This window comes from Eucyclogobius newberryi, unplaced genomic scaffold, assembly GCF_026437365.1.
Source record: "Eucyclogobius newberryi isolate DKJ021-1_F unplaced genomic scaffold, fEucNew1.0.hap1 SCAF_6, whole genome shotgun sequence".
Lineage (NCBI taxonomy): Eukaryota > Metazoa > Chordata > Actinopteri > Gobiiformes > Gobiidae > Eucyclogobius > Eucyclogobius newberryi.
The window spans coordinates 25952251-25965222 of NW_027316278.1; the positions used below are offsets into that span (position 1 = coordinate 25952251).

The 12972-nt window shown below is 40.2% G+C and overlaps 3 protein-coding genes across 4 annotated transcripts; 2 read left to right on the forward strand and 1 right to left on the reverse strand.

The window, feature by feature from the left end:
* Window positions 1-399: 399 nt before the first annotated feature.
* LOC140346886 (UDP-glucuronosyltransferase 3A1-like) lies at window positions 400-5177 on the forward strand. Of its 2 annotated transcripts, none has more exons than XM_072433106.1 (10): window positions 400-493; window positions 581-682; window positions 1322-1442; window positions 2000-2163; window positions 2234-2398; window positions 2914-3116; window positions 3184-3332; window positions 3444-3529; window positions 3806-4025; window positions 4109-5177. In XM_072433106.1, the coding sequence occupies exons 1-10, from the start codon at window positions 406-408 to the stop codon at window positions 4368-4370; spliced, it is 1560 nt and encodes a 519-aa protein (XP_072289207.1). In that variant the 5' UTR covers window positions 400-405; the 3' UTR covers window positions 4371-5177. The 2 variants fall into 2 exon arrangements, with proteins under 2 accessions (XP_072289207.1, XP_072289208.1); XM_072433107.1 differs by having other exon boundaries at window positions 3187-3332.
* Window positions 5178-5719: 542 nt separating this feature from the next.
* Window positions 5720-8333, forward strand: pdxp (pyridoxal (pyridoxine, vitamin B6) phosphatase). The gene is made up of 2 exons (XM_072432780.1): window positions 5720-6444; window positions 6797-8333. The coding sequence occupies exons 1-2, from the start codon at window positions 5847-5849 to the stop codon at window positions 7165-7167; spliced, it is 969 nt and encodes a 322-aa protein (XP_072288881.1). The 5' UTR covers window positions 5720-5846; the 3' UTR covers window positions 7168-8333.
* Window positions 8334-8389: 56 nt separating this feature from the next.
* kgd4 (alpha-ketoglutarate dehydrogenase subunit 4) lies at window positions 8390-12449 on the reverse strand. Its single transcript, XM_072432781.1, has 5 exons — window positions 12426-12449; window positions 11504-11625; window positions 10505-10568; window positions 9125-9333; window positions 8390-8786 (listed from the first exon to the last, which is right to left on the reverse strand). The coding sequence occupies exons 2-5, from the start codon at window positions 11555-11557 to the stop codon at window positions 8769-8771; spliced, it is 345 nt and encodes a 114-aa protein (XP_072288882.1). The 5' UTR covers window positions 11558-11625; window positions 12426-12449; the 3' UTR covers window positions 8390-8768.
* Between the last annotated feature and the right edge of the window lie 523 nt (window positions 12450-12972).

Here is a 12972-nt window from a genome sequence, read left to right on the forward strand (position 1 = left end):
ATGTGCCACAATTTGACCAAAAAAAATCAATCAAAAACAAACAATTATATCACCAAAAAATCTATTGTTTTCATGAATTTGTTATGGATTTGTCTTGTTCCTCCTGAGCTTTGAGGCCCACACAGCCCCCTCCCCATAGACCCCTACTCTCTCGTTCCCTCCCTTTCACTCCATTGCTTCTTTCGGGCATCACAGAGTCAACGCATGGACCCAGAAATAAGGAGCCATCCTTGGATTTCATCTCGTTTACCGCTAAAAAGCTGCCGCATGAGAAATTAATAGAAGACATGCTGCAAATTGCTAATACAAGCTAAACTGACATTTCAATACAGTTTTTATTATCGACTATTTGGAAATATTGCTTGGACATTTGAAGTTCCGGAAACGCTCTATATTTTTCTCTGTATGATGGCGATTGTGTTTTGGACATTTTCAATTGTCCTGGCTTTTCGGGGACTGCAGTGTGCCAAGATCCTCACGGTCTGTCTAATCGGTGAGTAAAGTTTGTAATAATGCATTTTAGTCATTCATATACCTGACATGTTCCTCACAAACGGTTCTGTTTTTCTCCTCGCGACAGGAGGAAGCCACTATTTGTTATTAGATGAGATTTCACATAATCTTCAGCAACATGGCCACAGTGTGCGAATGCTCCTTCAGCTCGGCACTCCGCGTCTCACAGGTAACGCTGCAGGGGCTTAGGACATATCTTAAATTTAGAGGTGTCAATTTGAATATTTTTCTGTTGTTAACTGACATGATTTTGAAAAGGACATGCTTTATACGTTTTTCTTTATTTGTTTTAATGTTATTCTATGTAATTAAAGCATTGTATGGCCAAAGTAGCATCTGTATATCTGAAAAATGGATGGAGCCAGCCCAGGATTACATTTTCTACATTCTATTGCAATATTAGATTAAAAATAAATACAGAGGGGTTTTTGTTTATCTAATTTTCACTGCCTCGCCACATTTTTTCGAATTAAAACGTAAATAAATTAGGCTTAGAATTGTGTAGCTACAAAATGTTTGATACGAAGTTAAGTACAAGATTGTTAAGTTTGGTGTGATGTTAAAGGTGTGATCATTTTGTCTCTATGGGGAAAATGGATTTTTAATAAAGGTCGTTCACTGTAAATTAAGTTATAATGTCCCATATAAATATGAATGCAGATTGATTCAATTAAATAACAAAACATTTTTAGGTGCACAATAGACAACAACAAAAAGAGTTTAGCCTTAGTCTCTGTAGTCTTAAGCCTTAAAACATTTAGTTTAGATTGATTCATAGACCGATTGACTAAACGTTTACATCTTGCAGGCTTTTCCTACACAGGTCGTCAGAAAAGTTATCAGACAAGCACTTGGTCTTTGGGAGAAAAGTATATTCGAGAGTACAATGGATGGTTCCTGGAGCAACAGACACAGTTCTTATTGGGAAGGTACAGTATGAGGAACCACTGGGCTCTGCAGATTTGACTTGGACAGGTTTTGTGGCAGCTGCGGCTCGTCCTTTCAAAAGCTACTGGTCAATTAGAGTTTTGACTAAACGCAATAATTGTACTTAGGCCTGTCATCAGTCATTTCTAATCGGCAATGATCAGCTTGGATCATTTGAGCGTGAGAGGTTTACGGTCAATCCTTCTGTTGAATGGCAATTATTAAAAGTCTGTTTCGGTTTTGTTCAGGAAATAAACCTCAAGAGCCTGTTTTATTTCATTTTAATAAGACTAAATCAAATTGAATCATAAATAGTGCTCAATATAATTAAAGGATTATTTTTTTGTCCCAATTGTTATAGGGTAGGTTATTTTTTCAAGCTACAGTTTATATATGTATGTCGAAATTAACTCAGGGCAGCAATCTGTCAAATTGAACAAAATGTGTTACTTTATATTATAATAGAAGAACTGAATACATTAGTAGCCAAAATAAAATTTAAGTAAAATTTCAACAGCATCAACAATGAACTGACTACATTCTTTGTTTCCATTCTCAGGGACGACTTCAGTGGATTTTTAACCTTTATGGGACATTTATCCCATCAGTGTGGCAGACTTCTCGGAGACGAAAAGATGATGACGTTTCTGCAAAAAGAACATTATGACGTGACCGTGCTCGACGCGTTCAACCCGTGCTCGTTCATCCTGGCTCGTAAACTTGGTACATCCCACTTTAAAATCACATCGGTTACATGAGTTTCTTTTTTCTAAGCGATACATATTCGCTGCAGGGGTCCGGTACATCGCTTTCTATCCCGGCGCTTTAAACGGCCCACTGTCCATCGGCCTGCCCAGTCCAGTCTCCTACGTGCCGGTCTTCAACTCTCAGCTGACGGACCACATGGACCTGTGGGCTCGGATGAAGAACCTTTTTTATTCCCTCCAAATACCAGTAGGTAAGAGATCCAAATGTCCAAATGTTTACCAGTGCATATGACAGGTCCTCATGTTTTTATAATTATCACTTAGTTTACCTCATCAACAGCAGTCAAGTTGCAGTTTGTGAAGAAACCTTTTTAAATACAACATACAGGAAGCAGAAATCCTCTGTCTTTGTCATCGATAACGACGTCTGAAATGAAGGATGAATTCACACACACTTGTAATAATTTAACAAAATAAATGTATTAGCAGGCATTGTTATTTGTCAAATCGTAACTATTGCTCCCTTGTATACAAAATGGTTGCTAGGGAACAGTTGTGGAATTTATCTCAACTCCTGCTCATATCCAACCCAAGAAAGTCACATTATAAACGTCACCAAAATTGTTATAGTTATAGTTATAGTCTAACCTGTCACATGCACTATAAGGTCAATTGAATCAGTATTTCATGACATTTATTTTGTATCATTTATTATCATTTAATTTATCATCATCTTCTTGTTTTTTTTGTTTTGTTTTTATCACAGCTCAAGCATTTGTTTGGTCCAGGTTTCAGGATGTGGCTGACAAGCACCTTGAGCAGGCCCCTAGTGGACTGGATGAATTACACACAGGAGCAGAACTTTGGGCTTTTAACACTGACTTTTCCCTGGAGTTTCCACAGCCTCTAATGCCCTTTACTGTCCTGGTGGGAGGAGTCCTGAATAAAGCTGCGAAGCCTCTACAGCAGGTACTTCTTACCCTCTCACGCCCATTTGGTATTTCATATGACTAAAATCTCACAACATATCATTAAGCAGGACCTTGAGTCGTGGATTTCAAACCTTAAAGAGCCGTGTTTCATTGTGGTGACGCTGGGATCGATGGTATCGTCCGTGTCGGTGGAATCGCTGATCACTGAGCTGGTGGCTGGCTTCTCTAGCATTTCTCAAGGAGTTATCTGGAGGTACAATTACATTTTGAACGTTGGTAACTGAGGCATAAGAAGATAAGATTGTTTTAGTGATGTAAATATAATACATATGTTGAAATCTAATATGTCTTGAACTCTTTGTAGGTATGACACCAAGCAATGGCCCTCTCACATAGAAATACCACCCAATGTTAAGATTGTGGATTGGCTGCCTTTGAATGACTTACTAGGTTAGTATCAAACTATATGAGATTGTAATGCTCTTTAGTTACACTTACATTTCGGACTAAAACTGCAAATGCGATATTTGTTTGAAAAATATGAACACGAGAAACATTACCATTACCAGAGCAGACAGAAATATGAACTGATAAACTAACACAAGAATCCCATCCATTCCAAAACATGTTTATAGAGGTCTAAACTACAGGTCCAATAAAATAATTGCATTTTTTTAGTCAATCGCGATATATTGAGCAGCTCTAATGGTGTTTTTTTTTTTTAAGGTCATCCAAAAGCCTGTCTCTTCATCACTCATGGGGGGCAGAACAGCCTGCTCCAGGCAGTTTACCACGCGGTCCCTGTCCTGGGCATTCCTCTGTTTGGAGATCAGTTTGATAACGTGGTGAAGGCAGAAGCGAAGGGCCTGGGAGTCGCCCTTAAACCCACACACATCACTCGAGATCTCCTCTGTTCTACCATTCAAACCCTCATACGAGACAACAGGTGTGTGGATATACATGAATACAGTTCCATAGATGCATGAACTTGTAATATAACTTAGATTCACAAACAATTTCTGTGTTTAGATTCAAGTCATCTGCTTTGTCTCTGAGCGCGCTCCATAAATCACACCCTGTACCTCCAGCCGAGAGGTTTGTCCTGTGGGTGAATCACATCCTGCAGAGTGGAACTGGACTGCATTTAAAACCTGTGGTTTTGGTCCAGCCCTGGAATGAGAGGCACCAACTGGAAATGCTGCTTCTACTTCTAGTACTGTTAGTATTTCTAACTGTCTGCTGGAGTGTATGTAGGAAAGAGAACTTAAACAATAAACACAAAAGCCAATAGACAAATTAACACCTTTTTTAAATGTAACATATTAACATATTACTAAAATTAAACATAACATATCGTTTTCAACTATTCTGTTGAGACAGTGTTTTGAAGCCCCTGTTCAGCACTGGATAGTTGCCCTATAGCGCCACAATGTCTGACACCTCCATGCCACTTTGACCCGTTTGTGTGACAGAATGGGATGGCACGCACATGCAGATTCTTCCTTATTAATATGACGGTTGTACATAGATGAAAAAGTGTACGTGTGGGTCTTGAAAAAGCATACCCGTCTTTTACTGACAAAACAAATATGCTGAATCCGTATTAAGAATGGCTCCAGCACCTGCAAGTCCAAACCCCGACCCCCTCAGTGGTCTTTATGGAGTCCTCTCTCTTCCCAAACAAGACACAAAGGCACATGGTAGTGTTCACGGTCAGTGCCCTGGTGATTGCTGACAGCGGATCAGCCCCCTCCCACTCCTTACATCTGTGTTGGGGGCAAGCTGAGAGGAAAATATAGATTAGCAAGGAAATAATGACCAATTAGGAAGGCTTGTTCTTTGCCCATTCACCCGTTCTCCACTCCCCTCAATGTTTAATTTGTCTGTTTGTCTGGCGGTTGCAGGTGCCAGTAAGTCTTCCTCTAACTCGCACGCAACCCAGAGTGCCTGGACAAAGCACTGTGAAGCGTAAGGACTGTTATCCAGTTATCTAGTCTGCGACCACCCAGGACTAAAAGATGCATTCATCAGCTGCAGTCTAAAAAGTTAAACACACATTAGTTGTATTAGTTAAAATATATCACAGTATTAATCTTAATTTGAGGTGGTTTATTATGGTTTATTATTTATTATTTGTGTCCACACATTGTAAGTTAAACTTAAATTGCCCTAATAACTTAAACGTAGCTTAAACTATAGCTGATGTGTTTTATGTAACATATGGTCCTCTTTTGCATGTTCACATTGGTAGAAGTAGGCCAGCCTAGTACATGTCCAGTGCAGTTCTTCATGTGCTCTGTAGAGGGCGCCGTTTTCATTTACTGCCTGGGATTGTGAGGCGGACGAGGTTGAGTATGTTAAGTAAGTAAGTGTAGCTTGCGTTGCTGAACACGCCCTTCCTAGTAAAAAATATGCTCACTATAGGACACGAATTACATTTCGGTGGGATTTTAACATTTTACATCGTTGTGCTTTTTATGAAAACGAAAACCATAGTACCTGCCCCAAACGCGTGACTCTCTGTAGTTCCGAGAGGATCTCTGGCTCTCTTCTTATTGGTGCATAAAGACGTGTGGGCGTGTCCGGGCGTCTCTTGTTTATGTAGCTCGCGCCCGTGCAGCCGCGCCAAGGACCCCGCAATGTGAGGGACCGCGGAGATCTGCGCTCGTGCCAAATTAGCCGTCGTTTCATAGCGGACAAACCCCCGTTGTGGACATGGGAACACGCTAGCAGGTAAAACACGGACGACAACGGGGAAAAGGCCGAAATGGCAGGCGCCTTTGGCTTCAAAGGTTGCCAGAAAATCCGCGGTCCGCAGATGAGGAGCCTGCTGGAGGCGAAGGACTTCTTTCTGTTTGACTGTGACGGCGTCATCTGGCACGGGGAGAAGGCGATCACAGGCGCCGCCAACGTGGTCAACTCCCTCATACGGAGGGGCAAGAACGTGGTGTTCGTCACAAACAACAGCACCAGGCCCCGCGAGAACTACAAGCACAAGTTCTCCCGCCTGGGCTTCCACGAGGTGATGCTGGAGCAGATCTTCAGCTCGTCCTACTGCTCCGCGCTGTACCTGCGGGACGTGGTGAAGGTCCCGGGGCAGGTGTTCGTCATCGGCTGCGACGGGCTGCGGACGGAGCTGCGGGAGGCGGGCGTCCCCTGCGTGGAGGAGGTGGACGAGCCGGACGCCACCATCTACAACTGCGCACTGGCCCCGGACGTGAAGGCGGTGCTGGTGGGACATGACGACAAACTGACTTTTCTCAAACTGGCCAAAGCGTCCTGCTACCTGCGGGACCCCGAGTGCCTGTTCCTGGCCACTGACACCGACCCCTGGCACCCTCTCAGTAGTGGAAGGATACTGCCAGGTATTTGTCACTGTGTTGTTTATTGCAAAAAGCATTTTATAGTTTATTTACGGCTCGTATCCATTATAGGCCTGCAAGTCAGTCTTACATTGACATCAGTAACACACGGTTCTCCTTGATATTCATGATCACACTTATTGATTCAGTTTTACAGGCAATAAAAATTGGTTTTGGAGGCCATTTTGATTACTTTTGCCCATTCAAAAGGAAGAATTTCTAGTTTTGAATTGTTAAAATGCATTCATCGTCATCACCCATGGTATACTAATTCCTTTTAAAACATATGAATAACACTTGAGTAAATATCACTGCAGTTCTTTTCTATATAACCTGTCATTTCTTCTCCTCACAGGTTCTGGCTCCCTCACTGCTGCTATCGAGGTGGCGTCTGGCCGCAAAGCCACCGTCATCGGCAAACCTAGTCGCTTTATGTTCGAGTGCATCTCCAGCCAGTTCGGCGGGGAGGTGGACCCTGCCCAGTGCCTGATGGTGGGCGACCGCCTCGAAACGGACATGCTGTTTGGGTCCAACTGCGGGCTGGACACCATGCTCACGCTCACCGGAGTGTCTCAGATCGAAGAGGCCCACGAGTACGGCAAAAGTGAGCTGTCCACCAACCACAGCCTGGTGCCGGACTATGTGGTGGACACCATTGCCGATTTCTTACCTGCGTTTGAAGATGTGGAGGAAAAGAAGGAGGAGAAGGAAGAGGAAAGCAACTGATGGTCCCGACTCCAGTGCACATAATTGCTTCTAATGAATTTATTTGCAACGGTTCGCTTCAGCAGACACGGCCTACTGTAACTTATTCTCTTATAGCGTTCTTGAAGTTGGTGAGATTGTCCTAAATTATAGCCTCGCGCATACCTCAGTGTTTCTCTCGTGTTGTGCCCATTTGTGACTCGACAGTCCTTGCCGTGTTTATAGAAATACATTGCACTTTCCTGTTCATTGCGGTTTGTAGATTGTGTTTGATAAGGTGTTTCAAAGACAAAGTATTTTTGTAAGTCAGGAATCGTTCTACTGCAGTGGTTCTCAATCGTCTTGCACAAAGTACCACCTTGTACTAACACTGTGGACTTTCAAAGTACCACCAGATTAACAAGGTCTTTAATTGGACTTTACTTGGTCTGAATTAAAGCAGAATTAGGTCTAAAGTAGTAATAAGTGTTAACGAAAGCTAGCTACAATTGTGACTAAATTGATGAAGTTGAACTCGGGCTGCATGCTGCGATTGATCGTGACTCGTCGGCTATTAAAATCACATTTTCATTATCTGGAGTATAAAGTCTCATACTAAAAGACTGTTTAATACCGTTTATTAGAACCAAATGTCAAAAAATGTCATTTTTAAATTGTGATTAATTATACACTTAATTCCTAAATATGCTCCATCTAAAAGCAGTCGATCATCTCAAATTGTAAGTCTCAATGAACAATAGAGATGATCGTTTGACCAATTAATTATTGGGCTCAACTTAAGACTGCCACTAACATCGTTTGTGAACCACTCTTATATAATATCCATACAATTTGGTGCTGGTTGTAAAATTAACATTTTACCAGAGCGTGCATTTTAGGAGGCTTTACCAAGATTTAAATATAAAAGTAGCAGAGAAACTATAAATGACAGATTATTTCCTTTTGGCCTTTGTCACGTTTCTGCAATCACTGAAATACTGTGAAATATTTATCTGGGGAAAAAGTTTAGCACAACAACAAACTGGAAACAAGTTGCTTCTCACCGTTCATCTAGAGCATGACAGTAATAATAAATATCCCCTTGCCGCCAAACGTTCTGCGCAACACAATTTTACTGACGACACTGTGAATGCCCTTGTATGAGATTTCTGTATTAAAAAAAAGATTAAATATTTCAAAACACACCAGCTGCTCGTAAGTCAATGTTTTATTTCAAACGCAGTTGTTCACATGGCACAACTACAGTATATTCTCATTTGTCTTACAACCTTTAGCTCAATTTAGAGCAATATCTAGTCAGTCATACAATAATTTATTCTTTATATTAAATGAAACACTTGAGTAAACTGTGCGTGATGTAGAGTGTGAGAAATTGAGTTGACATAAACCAAAGTTGCAAATTTAACCACATTTTAACAGGTTAGCATTATGTCCAACAATGCAGCTATGCCTTTGTCAATTTACAACTTGTTTATTTTTGTGGATATTACATGTACATTTGAATAGCATGAATTAATATTTTAAATTATGTTTCATATGACATTGTGTTTATCTTGTGCTGAGAAAAGGAGGAAATGATCCACAGAAAAGGGCTTTGGTTGCAATGATTGAATCTCCTGGAGTCATTCTGGACCACCACGCTGCAAAAACAATACAAACAATACATGTTAAAGAACAAATGGACCTTTTACAAACCAGGAATGCAATTATTTGGCTTTTTTTTTAATGCTGCAATTAACGTAATATCCTTTCCTCTGCAAACGACAACATGGATCTATCCTGTCGTTTAGAGCTCTACAAACATGTGAACTGTCTGAGATTCTTGTTTTACACATGTTCATGACCCTGGGCGCGTATGAAAAGCACAGCGTGAACTGAATCCCGATTTGAAAACAAATCTCACATCAAAGCGCAACACTTAATGAAACATAATCGGTCCAAAGTTGTTTCCCAGACATTTAAAGGAAAAAGCGTGTACCTGAATAAAGTCCATTTCGTCGCTTGTGAGCGGTCTTCGTCGGTACCGCGCAGGGAGCAGCTGGACAGAGGCGGGCGTGTCTGGCGTGCCGGGGATCAGGGTCAAAGGTACGTGTGGTCGAGAAACCTGAGGCGGAGCAGCGGCTGAAGGAGCACTGGGAGCGTTGTGTTGCTGAAGGTTAACGCCAAGTGTTTTTAGCACGTCTTCGACTGGGGAAAAGAGACATGTTTGGTCAAGTAGATGCTTCATGTTCAGTGTAAATACAAGTGTGTTTCAGTCAAATTAAATTGTTTCCCCGCGGATGCTGCTTTGAGGACTTTTGACTGCCGTATTTAAGACAAAATGGTTCGTGCTTCAGGCCCTGATGAAGAGCCAATTGTAGTGAGGTTTGAGAAGTGTGCTACGACCTCAGCTTGTGTGAATGCAGAATGTGAGAGATGTGCAGAAAACAATGACATTATATAAATACTGTTATTGTTGTAATCATGTCAGTCAACTAAAGTCCAAACACTGTGGTGAGAAACTTTAAAATACATTAAAATCCCCAGTAAATGGCAGTATTTTGAGGCTTCATTTTGCACTGCTGTTACTGACTGAGACTTCATCACAACTGATCACTTTTTTTAATCTACTTTTGTTTATTTTAAAAGAAGAAGTAGGTTAAAAGGTAAAAACAAATAAAAGTACCCTGTAAAATACACAAAACAAAAATAAGACAAAGATCATACATTCATCCAACAAAACAATCAATTAAATAAAAAAAGCTCTGTATTTATTCTGTGTGACTCTAAAATAAACATGTCCTTTGATTTGAATCGATGACTACTTGCTCTGATGTTCAGTAAACCTGTTAAATGATCAGGTAAACTTCCAATGGGAGCTTTATAAATACACAAAAGATAGTGCTGTTCTCTTCTCACGTCCAATGATGTGATTAAGTAGAGCAAAGCTGGTTGTGTTTCTTTCATTCCTATATAAATGTGCGTGTTTCGCATCTGGTTCAAATGGCATGAGTGGTGGTGGCGTAGTGTCTGCCATCTTACTTTAGAGTATAATTGACAGTGGTGAGTTCTGTATCCTTCTCCTGTAATGAACCTTGGAGCTGAATGATAAACTGAGTTCAGAGGTTTTATGACTGTTGCTGCAGAATGCATATATATAATATCACCATAATCTAGCAGTGAGAGAAGTGTAGCCTGGATTAACTGTTTTCTACATTTGCAGACTGGCGCTCTCGGTCACATGACTTGCATTCATGGAAAAGTCCTGTGGCAATGATCCTTTGTCACCATTTGAAACCCATGGACAGTAACTTTCTATATGATACGGTGTTGTAAGCAGCTGACCAAGGTGCACATTGCAGTTACACAACAAACTCACCATTGGGCTGCGGTGTGCCTAGTCTCTTGTTGAATTTGATCAGAGGAACGTGAGGCCTCACAACCTGGAGAAAGAAGACACAACTGGGTTTAGAATGTAATAGTATTGCTTAAACCTGTCGACTACAGAATCAGTGTACAACAATCAACAGTGTTACATCGACTAGCGCTGCAGTCCTTAAGATGTTTAGAGGAATAATCTGTCGATGGAGTCGTTTTTGCATAAGATCCTAAAACTATTGAGAGCTTTAGCCAGAACCACGTCTCCTTTTAGTAGAGTAATCAATGCACAGAGCGTGTCTTCAGCCCAGTAAGAATTTCTATAGTTTTCTACGGCCAAATAATCTACCAGGAATGTCAAGATTATAAGGTTAATCGATAATCGTGGTTATTCAGGTCACAATATACACTTAAGAACCAAAACATAATAATCGTGACAATTTTAGAAGCAAAATTATGTATTTTTATCAAACAAAAACCCTACCTAGATGTAAAGAACTTTTTTATCTGACTGTTTTTGTCATATTTATTCACGTTATTTTGTCTGTCAGAAACTTTCATAGAGGGACTTGAGGAATAGTAAGATAAAACAATAAATTAATTAATTAATCAAAAAGCACTTGGTCGTGTCGAAAATAGATTGTGTTTAGCTGTAGTCGGTTCGTTGAAGGCAGAAAAACCCTGGAGGAATTTAGAGGGTTCATTTTAATTCCTACAAATGAGTCAGAACTCCTACAAATGTGCAGAAGTCCACGCACGTCTCTGCTGTGTAAAAACAGCGATATTTATGACAGCGTTCATGTTCTAACACACGTTTGGAGGCAGAACAAGGACCTCAACAAGGACGTCAACAAGGGTAAAACCGCCTTTAACACACATGTCCGCGGCGAAAATACGCAACAAACGTCGCCAAGAGCAGAAAAGTACAACTTGATCAACACTGTATAAATATAGTATGTTCAAAGCCATGTAGAATGCAGTATTAGGCAAAGATCTTAACCTGTATCGCTCGAGCGGTGGGAGCTGCCATTTTGGAGCTGACTTTGCCTCCCATGATGACCTCACGGTTCACTTCCGCTCTAAAGATCCCGCAAAACACCACCAGAGGACGCTGTTGTCCAACTAAAACAAGAAAGAAGGAACGTTAAAAGATGCAGTATTTGGTCCAGGGAGGATGTGAAAATGTTTAGGATTTAGATCATTTTAAAGTTCGTGAACCGAAACGCACAATGGATGCAAAAGTGAAGTGATTTCAAGGCAGAAACTGGAATTAGCCTCAGAATATCACAAATCCATGATGTTTTTTGGCAAATGAAAACCGTTCAGATGCAATTAAGTGATGTCAAAGTCAAGGTTAAAGACATTTGCAATTGCATATTACATTGTGTGTTTACTACTTTTGATTTTTGATGAAGGCTAAGTCCTGAGTTGTAGGCTTTACTGGGCAATAATACTGAAATAAAATAATATAAATCATACATCTACAGATTGTATGGTATTGAGACTTAAAATTATTAAAAGGATCTGAATATATCTGCTAATTGTTGAAAAAAATAAGCATTTTAAGAGTCAATAGAGTACAATTTAATTTAATTTAATAGGAGAAAATGGGTCTGGACGTCACAGAGCATTCAAAACAGAGATGACCACTGAATACGTCCTGTCACTCACAAAAGCCTTATTTTAAGCTATTTTTTTAAGTCGACACTGCTGAAAATTCTTTAACTATTTTGTCATTTTGTATAAAGTAGGCAGTGATATAGCAAAGAGACAGACATGCTCAATATCATGACAACAAAACGGCACATATGGGAAAATATATGACTGAATAATGAGGGAAGTTTAGTATTTTATCCGTGAATAAGTAAAATAACATTGTCCAATGTCAAATCGTAAGGCAAACGAGTCGATAGCCTACCCACCTTATCCTTGTTTCACTCCTGCATCATCTGCACCCGGAAAGAGGATAAGGATAAGTGGTCACGTGACATGCGCTCGTCCAATAAACAGCAGTAATAGCAGAGATCTTTTATATGAGAAAGATGTCTCTTTGTACCACACAGAAATATGGCCCAAGTATATACATATAAAACAAGACTAAATTAAACAATTACACAACTAAAACATACAATGAAGCACCACTGTTGATAGTTTAAAATGGCTTAGTTCTACTCAAATCAATCTAACTTCAAGCCAAAACAATTATGTCAACAAACATTTTTTATACAGCGCACAGCTCTCTTCTTCTTACATTATTACCGCCAGACTTTATTCTTTATTTCTATCCACAACCAGGGTATCCTCAGTAATTCTGTAATCTCCGCTCTTCTTCTTCTTCTATGGTGTTTCTGGCACACTCGAAAAGAATACATTCTAAAGAATAAATTCAAAAGAATAAAGTCTATAGAATGAAGTCTATGACTCTAAAGTCTAAAGTCTAAGACGTATAACCACAGTAGGTGGCAGTAA

Coding starts and splice junctions, on each gene's coding strand:
- LOC140346886 (XM_072433106.1), top strand. CDS start 406: ATGATGGCGATTGTGTTTTGGACATTTTCAATTGTCCTGGCTTTTCGG. Junction 2,164..2,233: donor CATCCTGGCTCGTAAACTTG/GTACATCCCACT, acceptor TATTCGCTGCAG/GGGTCCGGTACATCGCTTTC. Junction 2,399..2,913: donor TTCCCTCCAAATACCAGTAG/GTAAGAGATCCA, acceptor TTTTTATCACAG/CTCAAGCATTTGTTTGGTCC.
- pdxp (XM_072432780.1), top strand. CDS start 5,847: ATGGCAGGCGCCTTTGGCTTCAAAGGTTGCCAGAAAATCCGCGGTCCG. Junction 6,445..6,796: donor TAGTGGAAGGATACTGCCAG/GTATTTGTCACT, acceptor TTCTCCTCACAG/GTTCTGGCTCCCTCACTGCT.
- kgd4 (XM_072432781.1), bottom strand. CDS start 11,557: ATGGGAGGCAAAGTCAGCTCCAAAATGGCAGCTCCCACCGCTCGAGCG. Junction 10,569..11,503: donor CCACCGCTCGAGCGATACAG/GTTAAGATCTTT, acceptor TTCTTTCTCCAG/GTTGTGAGGCCTCACGTTCC. Junction 9,334..10,504: donor AGGCACACCGCAGCCCAATG/GTGAGTTTGTTG, acceptor TCTTTTCCCCAG/TCGAAGACGTGCTAAAAACA.